Source organism: Chaetodon auriga, chromosome 8, assembly GCF_051107435.1.
Source record: "Chaetodon auriga isolate fChaAug3 chromosome 8, fChaAug3.hap1, whole genome shotgun sequence".
In the NCBI taxonomy this organism is placed as follows: Eukaryota; Metazoa; Chordata; class Actinopteri; order Chaetodontiformes; family Chaetodontidae; genus Chaetodon; species Chaetodon auriga.
In genome coordinates this window covers 7,360,085-7,379,171 of record NC_135081.1, presented here as the reverse complement: position 1 = coordinate 7,379,171, position 19,087 = coordinate 7,360,085, and the positions used below count along the sequence as shown (strand labels likewise).

General features: G+C 43.3%; 1 protein-coding gene across 28 annotated transcripts in view; it reads right to left on the bottom strand.

The window, feature by feature from the left end:
• The window catches only part of rims2a (regulating synaptic membrane exocytosis 2a), a 135,088-nt gene that overhangs the window by 23,206 nt on the left and 92,795 nt on the right, over nt 1–19,087 (bottom strand). For 10 of the 28 annotated variants that reach the window (XM_076736964.1, XM_076736967.1, XM_076736962.1 and 7 more), the window contains 8 exons: nt 18,517–18,582; nt 17,565–17,681; nt 14,057–14,242; nt 12,351–12,457; nt 11,976–12,008; nt 6,087–6,119; nt 4,053–4,153; nt 1,878–2,044 (listed from right to left, as the gene is read on the bottom strand). In XM_076736964.1, coding sequence (XP_076593079.1) covers nt 1,878–2,044; nt 4,053–4,153; nt 6,087–6,119; nt 11,976–12,008; nt 12,351–12,457; nt 14,057–14,242; nt 17,565–17,681; nt 18,517–18,582 — 810 coding nt within the window. Of the gene's footprint in view, nt 1–1,070; nt 1,311–1,877; nt 2,045–4,052; nt 4,154–6,086; nt 8,871–8,912; nt 11,908–11,975; nt 12,009–12,350; nt 12,458–14,056; nt 14,243–17,564; nt 17,682–18,516; nt 18,583–19,087 lie in introns of those variants that run through there. The other 18 variants (XM_076736981.1, XM_076736978.1, XM_076736982.1 and 15 more) reach the window with 9 other exon arrangements.

Sequence of the window (19,087 nt, the reverse complement as noted above, 5' to 3'; positions counted from 1 at the left end):
CTGCATGCATCAAAATTAAAAAAAAAAAGTTTTCCATACATGCATTCAGTCATGTATGTGTGATTGATAACAGGCTGTGCAACTTTGAAGTTTTAGTTTTCGATTGCAAACTATTCTCTGTGTCTTTGTAACTTTTGTGTCCTCCTAAATTCACCAAGTGGTATCTTGCCATGCAGATATGTGGGTTCAGTTTTTTCACCAAGGTTTTGAGATCGTCATCTCTGACATGTCTACCTCTGCCCCAAGACAATGGAGGTGAATGGAATTTTGATTCACCTCCATTGCACCGCACTGTATTTTCTGTTGTCATTCTCATTTTCAAAAATGACATTCAGAAGCAGCAGCATATCTAGGCAATGTCCTGTTAGTCAGGATAATCCACAGACCTCAATGTCAACAATTTCTACTGTTTTTGACTGAAGTCAGAAAATGATCTTTAATGAAACCTGATGACAGTGACGTCTGTGGATTAGTGAACTGGTGATTGGTGAATAAAGGAAGCTATTCCATATTCCCTCCTGTACTGCATAGTTTGATGACATGCTAATGCTAAAAAAATATCACCTTCCTTCATCGTCATATCATCCCACTTACTTCCCCTCCTGACTTGGACTATAAATAAGTATACGTCCATACATGCATATATACTGTACATGCACACTTGGTTCTCTGCATTGTGTTCTGCAGAAGATTTCTTCAAACCTCAGCAAATGAAACTGAACCCTTTCTGCATGGCCACATAAAAAATATGTTTTCTGTCTTTGTGATTTGGGTGAACCTCGACTTTATCCTAACTGCTTGCTGAACTGTTGATCTTATCTCCTACTTTAGTCTGAACAGGCTGCATGGGTTGGTGGGTAGTAAGGCTCCTCTGCTTTAGCATTGGTAAGAGTTAATAGGGCCACAGTTACTTACATAATTATGAAGATTAAAGGGTGGAGGATAGTCACCGCACTCTGCCTCGCACATCATAACAGAAATGTGCTAAAGTCAGTGGGTCGTTGAGGGACACGGGGTTTTCACTTTTGTTAGTAGGAGTCTACGGTTAGAGGCTGCCACACGCATGTTACCTGAGGTCAGTCTCTGAGATACTCCTTTGATGCAAGTCCTCTTCTTTCTCCACCAAATCCTCCTGATGCTCCTTGTCTGTGTCTACCCTCCCCCCCGATCCCTTCCTTCCTCCCTGTGATCTCCCCTCTTTACTGACCCTCCTCCCTTCCTCTCCTCCTCCCCCACCCGCCTCCTCCTCCTCTAGAACTCCCCCTAAATGCTCATCCCCTTCCCGAGACTGGCTCCTTGATCGCAACTGGCTGAAGACGGAGACAGAAGCAAGAGAGCAGCACATGCAAAGCAGAAAGAAAACCAAACAAAGCATGAATATTGTCAACAACAGGAAAGACAAACACAGAGACACAGTGCAGCCAAGATCAAAAGCAGACTGATTCCAAAGTAACAGAAAACAGAAATGTAGACTTACAAAAAGCGCCATGCAAATGAATTTCTTGTTTTGCTTTGATATGAGACAACACCCAAAGAGATGCAATGTGTTTTATGTTTCAATGTGTGTTGCCAGATATGGACAAACTTCCCCCTCAGCTTGAATGAGCAGAGTTCAATCATTTGGTTCCAGATTTTTCTAAAACAGAGCCAAACCTGAACTCATCATAGTGAGAAAATGACACACAGCGCTGAGGTGGCTGGGGGGGTGGGGGGTTGTGCATTTTCCCTCTTCAGGTTTAACCAGGTGCAAACAGTTTCAAAGCTGAAAGCGTCTGGACGTGGCATGTTCAAAGCTGAGGGCGATTTGTCCATTCCTGACAACAGCTCGATGAGTTTAAAGACAAAGTTCACTGTGCCCCGTGCGGACATTAGCCTACCGGATCTTGCGGTTTCCTTGTGGCCTTTCTGATTGGACAGACATGTAGCTCGTGCTGCTGAACCGAGAGGCACTACTGGTTCTCGACACAGCGGACACGTCGCTTACATCACTGTCCGATGATTTGGCCGACAGGTTATCTGAGCCCCGTGGATCTCTGCCTGAACGCTGCAGAGAGGAGAAAAACAAGGCGTCAAGGGTTATTATCGTGCAGCCCTTTTGGATTGTCTTTCAAATGTTGAGTAGTCATTCATTAAGTACTTAAAAAGGAGACACTTTTTCAACATAAGACTATTACAAACTTTACAAAATGAACTTTCAGCGCAAACAAATCGCCTCTCGTATGCCTTTAGCTTTTTAAGGATAACTAGTCCTGATCAAAGCAAGTTCTGCTGCAGAAGCGGGCTGATGAATGTGAATAATGTAGACTTATTAGTTTAGCTCTCAGAGGAGCACGGAAAGAGAGAGGAGGGATGATGTTGTTACATAAGGTGTATTAGGTGTGCCTTTTGAAAGGTCAGAATGTACTTCAGCGCAATACACCAAAGAGACACTGAAGAAGTACAAACATATAAGGCTTGGGGTTGAGATCCTGTCTGAGAACTCTTCTTTCTGTATGCTCCAATTTTCACTCCACCACATTCATCTGACAGCAATGATTATTAGTTAATTTGCACATCTAAAAAAATATGATGTATCATTATAGGTGAAAATATCCAACAGCATGGACAGATTAAACTGTTATGTGGCCCTTATTAAAAATTTGACAGATGTCATCTGTTGGCAATTAGCGTGACTAAAAAGAGTATATAAATATGTAATAGTTAAACGTCTTGACCAAATACAACATTAAAATCCTGCTTACATGCTAATGCAACTGTAATAATAACAATCCAGTGATATAATGCATAATAGGTCATTTTACGTTTGATATTTCAAGTATGTTTTGCTGATAATACATCATTTTTCATACATTAAATTGTGAATTAAACTGTAAAACTGGATGTGTATATAATATCCTGCATGTGTGTTTTGTGGAGTGTTCACTGAAATAGAAACTGAGCTGAGGGACGACAGCACTTTGTGTTACACTGCCATTTAAAAGCAAGCACTCTTGCCCTGTTTAAAAATAGTGAGAGCGTTGTTTTGTCCGATGACGCTTCCAAGGAGGCTAATGTTCAACAGAGAAGGACAACTCACTGTTTAATCAGATTTTTATAGACTTGTAGCAAACACATTGGCTGCTCCTAACGTAATAGCTTTCATACCACAGACTTAAAAGGAGAGCAGCCTTTGTCTCGCACGGCTCGGCCCAGACTGCAGCGAGACACCGGGGCTCTCTAAACATGTTCAGGAACCTCTCCAGAAGAAAGTAGTAAACACTTGACTCTGCACACACTCACTGTCACATTGCTGAATTTGTGACGAAAGGCTTAAAGGCTCAGTTCACCCAAACGAAAGAGAAAGCACGTTTCCTCCCTTACTTCTCATTGTATCCAGCACTGCAGATAACTTTGGTTTTATGTGCTAAGATTAGGAAGTATCCACTTTTGTTTGAGTGGCTCATTCACTGAAGAATGACATTTGAAAGGCTGCCATGTGTCTTACTAGAAACCTTGTCCCAAGATAATCCACAGACCTTGCTGTGAACATGAATTATTATCATGATTTCCTATTGGGTGTTAAAAATATTTCCCAACAAAAACTGTTGAAAGTGAGGTCTGGGAATTATCTCTCACTTGTTTCTGGGAAGGCATGTTGCTGCTGAGTGGTACTTCATCACTGAAATGTCAAACCAAAACTATCTGCTTGGCTCAGTACCACTCGCAGTGAGTGGAGTCACATATATATTAAGCTTTGTGTGATTTGACCTTTTAATAAACGAATGAATCCACCTCAGTGTTTTCCAACCTTTGAACTGAGTCGAGTGTTTACCTGTTTTGGCATGTTTGTGGGACTCTGTCTGTGTGTGTACAGTATGCACACTGTGCAAACATCAACACACATGCGCAGTGTGATGTTGACATGTGCATGTGTACATGCTTGACTGCTTGTAAAGTGTGCCATATGGCCTATGCACAGTGCAACCATGCAGACAGTATACTGGAGATACATGTTTTTTCTTTGAATCTGGAGTAGTGAAGCACACATCCAGCATGCATGGACATGTTTTTACCTTGTGGTAGTCCTGCTCCAGTCTGGAGTCGGAGCCCGCTCCCTGCTTGTACTTGTTCATCTTCAGTTTCATCTGCCTGCTCCTCTCCTCCATGTCCATACCTAAGCACAGAGACAGGAGATGTCAGACGGGGGCTGAGGCAGCGAGGAGAGGCCTGATGGAGGGACGTACTGTTGTGGTGAGAGACAAGCTTCTGCTGAGCTATGAGCCATGAGCTATGACAAGGACAGATCCAATGGGAAAAAGCTGAATGGTTGGCTGTATTAACAAAGAAACACAAACACAAAATACTGACTGGTAAAGGCAAGCTGCAATTCCAGGCTCATTGAACTTTATGGAAAATTTGGACTAAAATATTATTTTTAATTGACCAGCACAATTTATTGAGTCCTACTAGTAATACAATGCACAAAATATATGCCCTCCAACACTGCTTGTGCTGCACATTGGGACACATTTTGCATGAGATTCGAGCTAAACGCCAATCCTTTGACAGCAAACAACATTCCTGTTTGATCCGACTGACCAACGCATCCCTCTCAGCTCCAAGTGAAAGGCTTGTAAAATCCATTCTTTACCCTCTTTCACTTCTTTGCAAAATCATCACATGATCCTGTTTGCCCATCTCATCTGCTAAAGTCTGAGCACTGTGCTTTGTTTCATATTGCTGCAAGAGCACTTTGCATTATACGAACATGGCGCCATAATCAATACACAAGCTTAACCTTGTTCTGTGGAGGTAATGATGCCCCTGCATAAGAACTAAAAACAATTTCTGTAACTAAAAAGAGAATAAAACAGCATAATAATCCCTCACAACAAATGGTTTCAGCTAAAACCGCTACGTCCACCAAATTGAGGCTTTTCTGCTGTACCTGCATCTCCATTCTCTCCACTTGCTCTCTGTCTCTACTTTTGTGTCATATGGCAGCAATGATAACGTGAAGGTGTAGATGTATAAGTGCCATGCGTACATACAGTATGGCCGTAGCTTCACACGCACACAAACAGACATAGAAAAGCAGTAAAAGCTGAGAGTGAATGAATGACTGCATATGTGAGGCAGAGTGATCTTTTCTTATTAGACTGCTGTCTATTCTCTGCCTCTCTTGGCTCATTGATTACGGTTACTTCACTGCTTAAGTAGCATCTCACAGCCTACACACTGGCATGTCCTTAGTTCTCTCTAACTTACAGTGAAAGGTTAATTTCATGTCAGGAGCAAAACTGCATGTTATGTCACACTACGTCAGCAAAGGTTTTCAATCTTAAAACTTTTAATTTTGTTGATGACCTACTTGTTGTTACGTTAAAGTGCAGTCAGAAAGGGTCGATGACTTTGCCTTCCTGCTCATTAGATGTGAAAATAAACAACGGCTTTGACAAAGTGACCTACTTTCTTGCCAAGACTTTGATAGGAAAACTGTTATCACTCTCTTAAGAATATATAGCAGCAGTCGGTTAGCTTAGCTTAGCATATAGACTGGAAACGGAGGGAAACAGCTCGTCTCAAAGGTAACAAAATCTGCCTATTAGCCCCTATTAGCTCAGTCATTCACATTATATCTCCTTGTTTCTTTATATTATTTACCATAAAATTAATTGGGGAAAATGTTAAAAAATGTGTGTCAGCAGACAGAGTAATCCAAAACAGGGAATACTGCGGTCATACACTGACAGCAAGTTGTTTCTAGGTAGAAAAAAACACAGTGTCTCATGTCAAGACCTGCTGCAAAGACACCACAGTGGCATGACCATGAGCATGCTTCTGTGAGCTGCAAGCACACGCAGTCTGTCCGCAGCAAAATGAAAAGAGCGCAAAGTGGCAAACAAGGCGGAAGCGTCGTCTAAAGAACAACAAGGAGCGCAAAAGGCAGAAGAGAATGGAGGCGAACAAAGCGGGATGAGAAAAGACGATCGAGATGAGGGGAGGTGGGTCGGAGAGGGCAAGTCAGGAAGACATACAGAGTGAATAAATGGAGGAGAAGAAGAAGAGTCTGAAAGAAAGGAGGTGAAGAAGAAGAAGGGACAGACCTGAGTTCGTCCAACTTGGTGAGTCCGCGTCTTCTGGGATCACATCACAGAATGGACAGACACAGACAGAGGAGAGGAAGATGGATGTGAGAGGATGCACAAAGGGTAAGGGGGGAGAGACGGAGGAGAAGAGGAAGGAAGGAGCAAGGGCGACGCCATCACCGAGATCGCCGAGCATGTCAGGTTTGTAGGGTCAGAGTGAGGAGGAAGAGGATGGAGGGAGGGAGGGACACAACACAACAACAATACGACACGACAATGACAAAACAACGAGCACAGAACACACAAACAAAATCATAGTGTACACCAAGAACACACAAAATCCACCATGGGCACAGTGAGAAGTCAAAATAGAGCAAGAGGGTGCGAGGCCGGGAGAGGCTGAGGTAGAGGCTAAGAGTTTAGTTATTAGAAATAAGAAAGGGGGGGAAAGGTTGGGAAGGTGAGGTTCTGTGCTTTAAAGGAAAAAGAGCTGAAACAGTAAAGAGATGTTAATGTCCCGAACCAGACAGAAACTCGAGACCTCTGAGGGGAGGCGGGGAGAGGGGGGAGAGGAAAGGAAGGTAAAAGGAGAAGTGGATGTCACTTGAGTCTGCATGGGGCAACTGTGGGGAGACAGCCTGGAAAACTAACAGAAAAGGAAAGGAAATTAAAAAAAAAAAAAAAAAAAAAAACCACACACAAAACAACACAAACTGAAAGCACAGAGCAGCGAGCACACAAAAGAGAGAGCCGACTACCTCACAGCGTCTCAGCACAAAACGTGAAAACTGAGAAAAAGATCGGCGGAACCTGTGCAGAGCGCAAGAGTGCGCACTGAGATGCATACACACACACACACACACATTCACACACAGTGCACAGCTATAGTATCTTTCTGAAAGAGCGTTACGCAACGACAACATCAACTTGCTTTCAGGCATCTCTGTTGTCTCCGATTACATATTTTCCTTCTCTTCGTATTATTCTAGTCCTTCTTTCCTTCCGCTCAGCCTGCTGAGACCCCAGAATGTTCTGAGGAGGATTTTGTTTCCTTTCTTTCCCTCTGTGGAAGAACTGTGCTTTCATTTCTCTGTCGGCAATTAAGATACTTCCATGTGTGTTGTGATCAACCAGTGGTGGATCCCCGCGACCTCAGATCATGGCTTCAACTCTTGCGACAATTTGTTATCATCAGTGCCCTCCGCAGAGTCAGGCTGCCCCCTCTGTCCACCATCCTGTTCCCCAACCTTCCTGTCTAATCTCTGTCCTCGAGCCTGAGCCTGACAAAACCAGCAGTGACAGCCGAGAGGGCAAAAGAAGCCCACTCCGATCAGACTTAATTTTCATACCCCCTTACGCAGAATTTGCATTTAGCTCAATTAGTACTCCATTAGGGTGAATTATGAAGTGTCACATGGATAAAAAGACAATGTGAGAGATCTGTCTCACCAGCTTTCATGTCTTTGTGGCAGCGAACATCATCTCATTAGAGAGTCAAATGATAATCAAGAGAGCAAGTGATCTTTTTTTTCTCCGTACTTAAGCTGCATCATGTAGGTCATCAGGATAAGAGAGTGATATATTAAGATAGAGATGGGAGGGAAAAACTAGAACACAGTGTGGAGAAGTCTCCTGTGGTCTGTGGGTTAATGCTGGACGGTATTAACACATCATGTTTAACCCAAAAGCCTCTGAATGAAGCCTGTTCCAAGACTGCAGAACACAGCTGCAACAGCAAGCTGACAGTGAACTGGTCAAAAGCAACAAGATTCCGTCCGTTGATGACAGCATCTCATCAAACTTTACTTTTGTAAAATAAAAAAAAGCATTTTTCGTTTCAGGTGATGAAAATACAGAAACGTCAGCTCCACGCTACACTGCAAAACCACACCAAGCAGGCAAAGAGAGGAAAAACAGAAGCCGCCATCCAGAGGCTGACCTGGGAAATACTCCTACCGGCCCGTACCAAATATGCAAAGCAAGCTCTCCTTGCATGATATCTCCTGCTTTTTTTTTCACATTCTTCTCACATCCAGCTTCTACTGTACATTGTCCAGGTCTGACTTTGGTGAGGCTGCAATCCAGCTGATAAGAGTCCACACAAACTGTGAAGGACAGCACGGAAAAACTCTTCAAGGACGGATCACTTTGGTAGAGTGCTGTTTAGATTTTGAAGGCGCATACGTTCATATGAGTCCATTTGAAAATTTGGTGATGAAAGTCCCTTTGAAGGCAGCTCTCAAGAAGCTGTGATAGAGGAGACTTTCATTTAAATTTGACCATTAAAGTTTTTGGGTTTCTTTACCTGGAAGCTCCTCAAAACTTTCTTTACAGCAATAAAACATGTATGGAGGACAACATGAATGAAACTGAAACACATGTCCAGATTTGTTTATGTGACCCCTGGTCTTCAAAATGAGTCCTCTTTGAAATCAATAATATACACTTCATTCACACAGCCTGGACAACACGGAGCTTTCGCAGCACTGGTTTGGATGATACACTCTGAAAGAAGCACTTTCATTCCATGAGAACTCGTCACACCATGACGAGGCACAGATCCGACAGTTTGTTGTGACCACACTGTCAGGACAGATTAAATGAGGTGGTTACTGCTCATGGACTCATATTATTGATTGGGAAAAATGTCTAATACTCTACCAAAGTGAAATGCAGCTTTTAAAGTGTCAGAAATCCACACTCAGACCAACCAACCTGCGTCAGTGAGGGAGGGCTGTGCCTGTGTCCCTCCATCAGACAAGGAGCCATTCAGCCCTCGCTGCTGGTCCTCCCATGTCACTTCTACAGCCACACACACATACACACACACACACACACACACACACACACACACACACACACACATACATACACACACACACACATATATATATAGATACACACACACACACACAATCTTAGGGACCTTGGATTATGAAGAGAACAAGGAAGCTCCAGCACAAAATATGCTAAAAAGAATTGTCAAAATAGACTGCTTAATGCAAAATGACACATTTTGGCCAAGAATCAAAACTAAAATAGAAATTTGCTCCTATGACGTGTAAATTCATATACAAACATTTCTGCTGTCTGAAAACAGTGTAGGCTGAAGCTACCTAACCTCTTTGCCACTTCAGCACTGAAATCATGGACAGCTCCTCTCAAAGACAATGAACTTTGCTCCATCTGCTGGCCAACAGAGGTAACAGTCTACAAGCTTCTAAAAAATAGGAGATTATACTCTGCAGTACTTCTACAGCAGAGTGAAATGCACAGAATCCAGGAAATACTACCCTTAATTATTACTTGTTGAGATGCAATCATTTATATTGTAGCGGTGTTTGGGAGAAAAGAATTGCTAACTGTCCTAAACGTGAGTTATATATGCAGTCTTAAGGCAGTACTCTGCAGGGTGTGTGCGTGTGTGTGTGTTCCATAATCCATGTCTAATTAAAGTGATTGCCAATTTCACAATGGAAATGGAGAGCCCTGTCTTTGGGAGGTGGAGCTGAGCAGAGTGAACCTCTATCCATGAAGAGAGCAGATTAGGGTCGTACTGAAGCCACAGAATGACAGACCAGCAGAGGTCACAGCGACAGCACTCTGTACATATTAACATCAGCTTCAGCTACATGCAACTCTAATCTCATTACTCCAAATCAACTCAATAGGAATTAACCACACTCTATATATAATAGATGAAATGTGGACAAAGGGCAGTGCGAATAAAGGGACCATATACAGTAAACGTGCTACAGCAGTTAGAAGAAAGAGTCACCAAGAGTAGCAAAGTATTGAGAATCACAGACGCTTGTGAATGTCGCACGTGGAGAACTTGTGTTGACTGAGAAAACCCACACAGCAAAATCACACCATCACACTACTCAGAGGACTTGCCTTTCCTCCCATTTACCGGCGGGCCTTGGGGTTTTTCCTCACAGTCTGCTGCTAGTGGAGAGACAGATGGAGGCCCATGAAAAGATGGAGCTCTGAAATCTTACACTGGTACTGCAAGTCACATTAACATGGCAAACTCATATTGTATGTGCCCAAACACAGACCACACACAAACATCCTGCTCCCCCGAGACACTGAATACTAGTTGGCATAGAAAAGCCAGAACACAAAATGCTATGAACTTCTGGTAATGATACAACACAATGTGTGGCTAATTGTAGCATGCATTTGTTTCTGTACTCAGTACAAGATATAACTGTCTTACAGCAGCATTCGCCTTGCAGGATAGGACTCAGAGCACAATGATTAGAGACCGTTTAAAAACAGAACGTGGCTTTTTAGAAACCTTACACTGAGTATTCACTGAGTCAGTCTGTAGCTGTGGCAGTGTTGACTAATAGCACCACACAGTCAAAGGACAGCAGCACGCCACATTAACAGATGGGAAAGTAGGAAGTGGAAACTGTGGGGAACTCCAGTTTCTGCCAACAGTCTGGTCATTCATTCAAGCCAGTGGATGAATGTAATGTACATAAACCCATACTGTACATTACTCTCATTCAAAAATAGGTTCCTCTGAAAAAAGGAGTCAAGAGCGTCACATATTTCAGGAGAACGAATGAAAACACAATGCTTCAGGACAGCTTTAAAGGCTGTTTCTGTAGTGATAAACACACCTGGGTGAGCATGTTGGGGTTCAGGTGCCCTGAACTCCTCCCCTGTTCCCCCTTAGGAGTCGCCACAGATAAACAGATAACATATAATACAATTAGGTATGTGTACGTATGACATTTGACTAAATGTCAAAGCACAGCAGCAAGACAAACAACGCCAGGTTTCTCAACAGTCTAGCACTTCTTTGTAATCAGCAAGAGGCAATAATATGGATTCAGTCCACAAAAAGCTACGGACACACTCACACAGGCATAAGCTGAGTGCCATACGGCTCTGTGGGAGCTACAGCACAAGGTCAGATCAATACCTCCCCCACTGCCCACACACTGCCACTGGCCTGAAAGGTACAGTAGAGAGAGAGAGAAAGAGAGAAGTGGGGAAAGATAGACTGCCTGACAGCGGAAAAGTAAAAAGTGAGACAGGGGCAGTAGTAAAGAGAAAAAGGCGACACAAAGAAGCGACGCAGAGGTCCAGACTGAGAGAGCTTCAGTGATAAAAAGATGGCACAGATACAGAAGAAGGGTGGGACTGAGAGAGAGAGCAAAGGAGTGAGTGACGAAGATGGAGAGACAGAGATAGGGACAGAGCGGGGCGGGTTGGCGGCTGCACAGAAGACAGGGAAAGCCCTCATGGACTCTGACAGTGATGAAAGAGTTCTGCGAGTGCTTTGACAAGTTCTCCAGAAGTAGCTTGAGCTTTACACCCTCTCTATCTTTGTCCCAGTCATTCCCTCCAATCAGCGCAAAGCTACAACATTTTCAAAGACACGAGCAAAAATCACGATTCTTCTTACAGTACACGTCACAAGTCGCTAAGACACATATCATCTGCCAGAGGAGTGCTGAGGAACAAATATGACTTCAAATGTCTCTTTGTAGTTGTGGAGATGTGAGAGCTTCAAACTACTGTGCTTTAAACCATTTTCAAAGCCTTGAGTTTACCCTGTTTGGTAGATACAGACAGTATTAGCTTTGGCGAAGTGTCTCAGCAGTCCAAAAAGCTAAATAACACAGAAACAGGGAGGCTACGTTTGAACACAACACTGGGACAGTCAATAGTAGGATCCAGACAGGCCTCCACCATGACACAGGACATCTAAACTGTACGTGAAACACAGCCGCAACAGAGGGAGGATTCAAGGAGCACAGAGTAAGAGCAGCCTCCAGTGAACCCATCCACCCACCGTTGCAGACAGGGTTTTGGCCTTCAGAGTAAGGTGCGGCTCAGCCTGCACTCCCAGTCTGAAAGACTAAACCCATACATTCAGGTACAGACCTTCACAAGGCTCTGTTCCTTCGTCTCCATCTTCTGAGAGAGAAATGGAAAAGGAACCGAGCAGAGATGTTATGGATGGAGGGCAAAAGTAAACACCAATGAAGCATAAATCAACAAAGAAAAATCCCTGCATACATGATATAATCTACAGTTTATACTGAGAGATTCCATCAGCAAATAACAGTCCTTCCTGTCTCAGTAAAAAGTGAAGTGTGAGAGTCAGCAGCAGCTGTAAAAATAAAGCTCTTCCTCACTCGCAATCTGCTGGGCCACCGAGTAAAAAACTATACCACAACAGAAACACACTAATATAAAGATGCCCTCACTCAATAGACATAATGTGTTATACAAGTAGAAAGCAACCAGGTGACTTACTTCTGTCTTTCCCCGTGGGCGGAAGCTGCGGGAGTTGCCGTCCTCGTCTACTGGACATGGGGGTACTGGTGGGACTGGTCTGGACTGATCCACTACGAGGATGCGCCCTACATGACAAAAAGTAGTGGACGATGGGGTGAGACACAGATTAGGACAAGATCTGATGGTAGATGCAGGGCCTGGCCATGTCGCACCCACATCACAGTGTGAGAAAAGGGATTTAGCACAAAAAGGGAAAGCTCTAGTTTTGACTGCAGAAAGTAAAGCTGAACAAAAAAAAAAAAATAAGTAAAGCTATCTACGATAGAGGGAGACTGATACATGATCTACTTATGCAGGATCAGTTAAATAAGGTATGTTATATCACATATTTACTTCTTTGATCTGATTATTTTTTAATAATTAAAAGCTAAATCTTCTACGTAACAGTGCTAATAGTGGCTCTATAGCTGCATGTAAACAGTTTACAGCTTGACATTGTTTTACATAATGCAGAGATTCCTTGCATTTAGCAACTTTGTGAGGATTTCCTGATTATTTGAAATCCACAAAGCACCTTGTATCTCTGCATATATAACCAATACACACAGCAATGATGTTTGGCACATGGCATGGGAGTGGAGGGGTACATCAACCGTAGGGAACTGAGCTGCAATAAAAGATGCCAGGTGTGAATCGCATGTACAGTCGACTCATCAAGCTGCAAGGAGAGAAGAGTTCAATGCAGAAACAGCAGACCAGTGCGACCATGCGTTCAGACTGTCCCCAAAAGGCTGCAACTCAAAACGAATAAAGAAAAGAACAGAATGCCATCACAGGACAAACCTCATCGGTTGATGTTAGTAATGAAATCAAAGTAAAATGTTGGCCCATCACCGCTATACTCACACAAGTGTATGAGCAGTGTGTTCCAAATGAAAACGAGTCAGCACGCTATCTACGGTGTCGGGGCTGTCGTGCCTGGGACATGTGTAAAGAAAATACAGCACCGGTGCTTTTGGGGACAAAACAGAAAAGTGGCTGGGTGGGTGGTGAGGTAGTTGTGAGGGGGGAGTGGGTGAGGTGAGGTGAGGTGAGGTGAGGTGAGTTGAGGCGAGGCAGGGAAGCAGGGTACTGGGAGGGTGGGAGGCAGGTGGTAGTGATGTGGTTTTTCTGGTTCATTCTGTGAGTTAGTCAGGCTCGGGGTGGGTGGGAGCTCATGGGACGGGATTGGAACTGGTTTAGTTCTACTAAGGTTCTAGTTATGCAAACATTTATCTGAGGCAGAGTTGCTCTGGGGGAAGAAGTAGCCTTATTGGATGATTACAATTTCACACAGATATCTTTTATTGAGTCACTAGACTTGTAGATAAGCAAGCCGTGAATAAGGACAAAAAAACAATGAATTCTTCTAATTTGTTACCATGACAAACAAAATCATGGAGTCAGCAGGCTACCAAGCTTATCTACGTAGCCTAATATGAATATGACTGACTAACCTAGATGCTGTAAGTAACCGGATCTCTGTATGTCTATTCCAGGTTAGGATCATAATATTAGATTTAATATATTCACTGGGCTTTAGTCTAATAAAATTGCTTACTGATGTTTTAAGCTAATGTTCAAATTATTGCTCCCTCCAGAGTAGCTGTGCCTCAGGGAAATGATTGCACAAGTAAAACTGCAGTCTGCTTCTCTACTAAGCTGGTCTCCGATCTGGGTCACACCTCGTCAAGGCAGGTGAGGGGGGTGCGGACCTCCCAGATGGCAGAGACGGCATGGACCTCATGAGCGAAGAGTCGTGGGGGCGTTCAGTGGAGCGCGAGCGGGATGTGGGGCGCTCTATAGTGGGCCGCTGGTCTGCAGAGCGGGACCTGCTGTGATACTCGTGTCTATCCATGGCTCCGTGGTTCCTACAGAGGTTATTGAGAGATAGGCAGGCACTCAGTGGGGCCCCAGCTCTGCTGGCAGGGTGGACAGTCTGGAGGCCAAAGGAATTTGTTGCAACCTCGAATCTCCTCCAAGATGCATAGATTTAAGTAACATACCTGTTTTCTTTGGGTTTGTTTTTGCATGTTTTAACCCATTTACTACAAATCACATTCATATTGTACTTCACACTATTTCTGATTATGTTTTCCCCAACTACTAGCCAGCCACTTGACTCAGTCAACTTCTTTAATTTGTTGTATTGGAGTTAACTTGACACTTGCTCAAAGCAGAATGAACATCATGTATGCTTCAGCTGTGGTCAAATTTTATTGCACTTGCACTGTAATCAGGGTGCAGATTTCTAAAGCTATCTGCAGCTGACATGATGTTCTAAAGCCTTTTGTTCATTGCACATGTAGCTGGGTGAGACTGACTGGGTGCCTTCACCAAACACATCCCTTTCCATAAGCTGATTTTCAACCTGAATTGAAAAGAGTGTACATTAACGCTGCATGTTCAGTCAGAACAAAACACACTCAAAGACTCAGAACTACAGCCTGCTTTGAAAACAGGTCTGCTGTAATGTCAAGTATATATGACTTCCATATATTTTTTTAGTAAACTGACTAAAACAAGCAAAAACACAGGTATGGTCCTTTAAAGTGACAACATGAAGTTATTCAGCAACTTTTAGAGAACAGCAGACATTATAATGTTAAAATGCCACCTTTTTCAATCAAGGTGGCTGAATTGCATGTCGAGTTGACAGTCAATTTCAAATAACCAATGAGCACTCAAGCTGTTATTCTGGATTTTGTGAAATGTACATCTGGTTCAACTTACATGCAATTCTTTACTTTTTTTTATCACTACAACTTTGTCTGTATTATTCTCCATAAGTAGCTGAAGCACTTAATTTTAAGGGTGGACAGTATGCACAGACAGCTAGGTGGATCCTGTCTGGGTTATTGTTCCTGTAGTGAATTCATTAAGAAGTCTTCAGGTTGTGCAGAAATGGAAGGGACCATGTGGTGTCTCTCTTTACGTGATTACGTGAGTGTTCATTTGCAGAGTGTTTGAGGTCGAGTGAAATGTGAGGGGGAAGTGAAGTGTATCTCTACAGTGCAGTTGGCTTGTTCTATGTGTTATTTCCTGAAAAATGCCCAGCCATCATGAGTATTTTTGGCACAGTGAGGATGAAGGCACATCTTGATCTGAAGAGCTGCAGAAAAAAAAGCAGTTTCTCAACCAGGAAAATCATTGATAGTGTAGAGGATACTGTTTAACTTTGAACAGAGAAAAGAAAACAAAAGTATTTTTATAAAACTGCATCACATTGCACATATCAAAAAAGTGAAATATTTAATTTAGCCTTTGGACACACGTTGTCACAAGTAAAGAGTTTGAAAGCATGCACACTGTTTGGAAACTCTTAAGTCCTTCACAGTTAAAATCTGTAAATCTTAAGCCCATTATGTTGACTAAAGCAACCAATACTTAATTAAACCATTGTAACATTTTTATTCTAATGTGCAGAGGGCATGTTGGTGTCTGCACAGTACAAGTCGGTGGGAACTGCTTCTAATAAGTCCAACAGACACCAAAAGACTTCTTTAAGTTATTTGAAATCATGACTTTGTTGAAAACCTTTGAGTGTGTGGACGAAAAACTTTCACTTGTCAATGAATAAATCAATCTTGTCATGTCTTGTAGTGTCTGCAGCCTTTTGCAGTATGAAAAATTGTCCAGGAGAGGAGATGTTCTTTTTACCTCCGACAGCAAAACAAAGGCTCATCGTTTAGTGACGAGCAGCCTTTAACGTTCTTTATCTCCAGTCATTTACAGTGATGGTCAACATAATCATTAGTGGATTCCCATGGTGAGCTTGTTGCAGCCAAGGATTTATGGGTAATGTGAAGGTTACGTCTGTTACAAATCAAACTTCGCATTAGGTGTAATTTGATGGATATAGCCATGACATACACACACTGCACTTTGGAATAGCACTGCTCACTGTATTTTCACTGGGGTCCAACCAAGTCTGAAATATTAGTTTTCTGTGCTTGAAAAAGCAACCTTTGTCCCTTTCAAGGTACACTCTGGGGTAAAGCACTTAAACAACAGAACCATGACAAACTAAAAACTAAACTAAGACACTCGCCAAAAGGCTCAAACTCTACTAATGCTCTCCTTTGCTTATCTGTCTTCTTTTCCTCTTCCACATGCCTTTTGTGGCTTGATTCTGCCCTCATTTCTTTTCAGCTTTCTCTGTTGTTTTTTACTCTGTCCTGGGTGCAGACAGAAACAATCTGCATCTGTGTGCAGAGAGGAGGGAAATCTACTCTGTTCCTTTGTGGATAACACTGAAATACAAGCTACTTTCCTCTCTCTGTTGGTTTAGATGAAAAGAAAAGGAGAGAAGCGAAGATGGAGAGCTCTCGTTAATGGCTATCTAGGCTATAGGCTGAGCCTTAAGTCGAGCCAAGCTGGGCCTCAGGGAAACTTTGTGACACTTTAATAAAGTCAGTCAGGCTCTCAGGCTGCGTTCTGAGGACTCATCACTTTTTTTCCTCCTGGAGTGGAGAGAAATGGCACAAACATCACGTTATTCCTGACTGAAAGCCAGATGGCAGCAAGCGGAAGATTGAAGACAGAGAAAAGTGGAGTCATTTACAGCGTTTCACTGGTGGGCGGGGGGGGCGATGTGAGTTCTTTCTTTTTATTGGTGCACCAGAACGCTGGCGTGGGTCCTGGGGATGGATGGGTGTCAGCAGGCCTTTCTATGCGTGCTTGGAACGGCCCAGCAGCTCATTCTGGCCAGACACAAAAAGCCAAAGGCCAAACACAGATTTTACAAAGCTACTGTGCAGCCCAGAGCAATGCATCAGAGATGCTATTGTATAAGTGAGCCATAAGCAGCTGCCAATAGCATGTAAAAAAGACAACACTAAAAATCACACACATACTGCTGTTGGTATAATGTACATGGGTACATAAACAAGGACATCAACGTAGAAACAGTCAGGTGCTGGCCAAGAGCTTACTCAACAACCAGATACATACAGCCGACATCAGCAACACACAGAGCTCTGAGCCTCGACATACAGAGGCAGTTGTGTATTGTCATTCTACATCAACAACCTCAGAGCTGTGATGACTCTTCAACAAAAACCGATATCAGACAGGATATCATTTTCGGTCATCACACGTACGACCACGGATAAATTAAAAATGGACGAGAGACAACTTGAAGAGACCACAAGATGGCGGATGCACAGATGCAGCGGCAGTGCATGTCAATACCTCTCGTAGTCAAAGTCGGAGGAGTAGGCGCCCTCAGAATAGGCGCGGGCCATCCTAGTGGAACGCAGTAACCTGACTGCTTCCTCTCGGCAGATCGGGTACACGCGATGGTTGCGGCTGGCGAAAAAATATCACAACTGGTCAGCATTTATTTCTTTTCCCAGCAGAAGAGGAAGTTACATAAAAAAGGAACCTGGAAACGGAGACAAGAGGTACACCTTTTGGATTTCAAGTACAGACTTCCTCTGTCTGTTCTCAGTCTGAGCACACACTTTGATTGTCCCATAGATCCACAGTGACGACATAGAAACTGAAGGCTAATACACTGAACCGCACACTGGATGTACCAACATGTATGCAGGAGAAACCACCTCTGCTGGACAAAACTTCACAACCATAGACCACTTATCCATCGTCAGTATTGCTATAGTCGCTCTTTTGTTGGACAGGATGCTCATCTCGGAATCCCATGGTCAATTTTTGGAGAGGAATGCTTGTGTGACGATGACTGAGATGATGAAAAGAGAGAATAAGCAATGCTGATACTGGATGGATGAAGTGCACAGAGTCACTCATTTTCTCGTTAAAGTGTAGAAATGAACTGTCACGCATATTACGCATATATTTGTTCTTTTCCAGAAGAAATATATACTTTAACACAACACAACACCGATGGCACTGACAGTGGCCGGGTAATATGAAGCAGCCTCTTCAGTGCATCTGAAGGCCATGTTGTGTGATGTTGACTTAGTGGACTTGGCGTCAACAACTACTTTGAGGTTCTTACAGTGCATAGAAAACATGCCCTCGTGTCAGTGCCATGTGTTCAGCACCCGAATGAAAGATTTCCTCCAGGAAGGAGAGGGGATGTGGGATGGAGTTGAGGGGGTGTTGGGTTGGAAAGTGGAGGTACAGAGATGAGGCTTCATGCATGCTCAGGTGAAAAGTCTACCTGGGTTCCTTTTGAGGATCATCAATAGGCTGAGTATGTCTGGTTCGAGGTAGGGTGAGAAAATGGCTGCAACCACATGGAGGGAGGAGAGAAGACAGAGATGGATCTGAGATGGCGCCGAGGAAGAAGCGGAGGAGGAGAGAAAGGATCGGAGAAAGACAGAATTGTAGCAGACAGATGGAGAGGTGAGGAAAGAGAGGGAGAGAGATCGAGAGATTTCTCAAAGAAATAGGATATAAAGAGACTGAGAAGGTTCATAGGAAAGGTTGATGTAACAGTTTCAAAGAGGAAAAACAGGCAAGGAAGATAAGAGAGGCTGAGGAATCGGATGGTGAGGAGATGTCTTCCTCAGCTTCACCACACAGACAGATGAAAGTGTTACACCGAGTACACCAGCAGCATTCACGGAGGAAAGAGCAGAACATCACAGTCCACACACCTGAACCTGCTTGGTGTCACTTCTACAGGATGATTAAACGACTTTAAATCATGCACAATACAAGATTTCTTCTTTGACTGACACAATTTCAAGAATATTTTAAAAAGTAGGAAAACAGTGAAAATGACACCA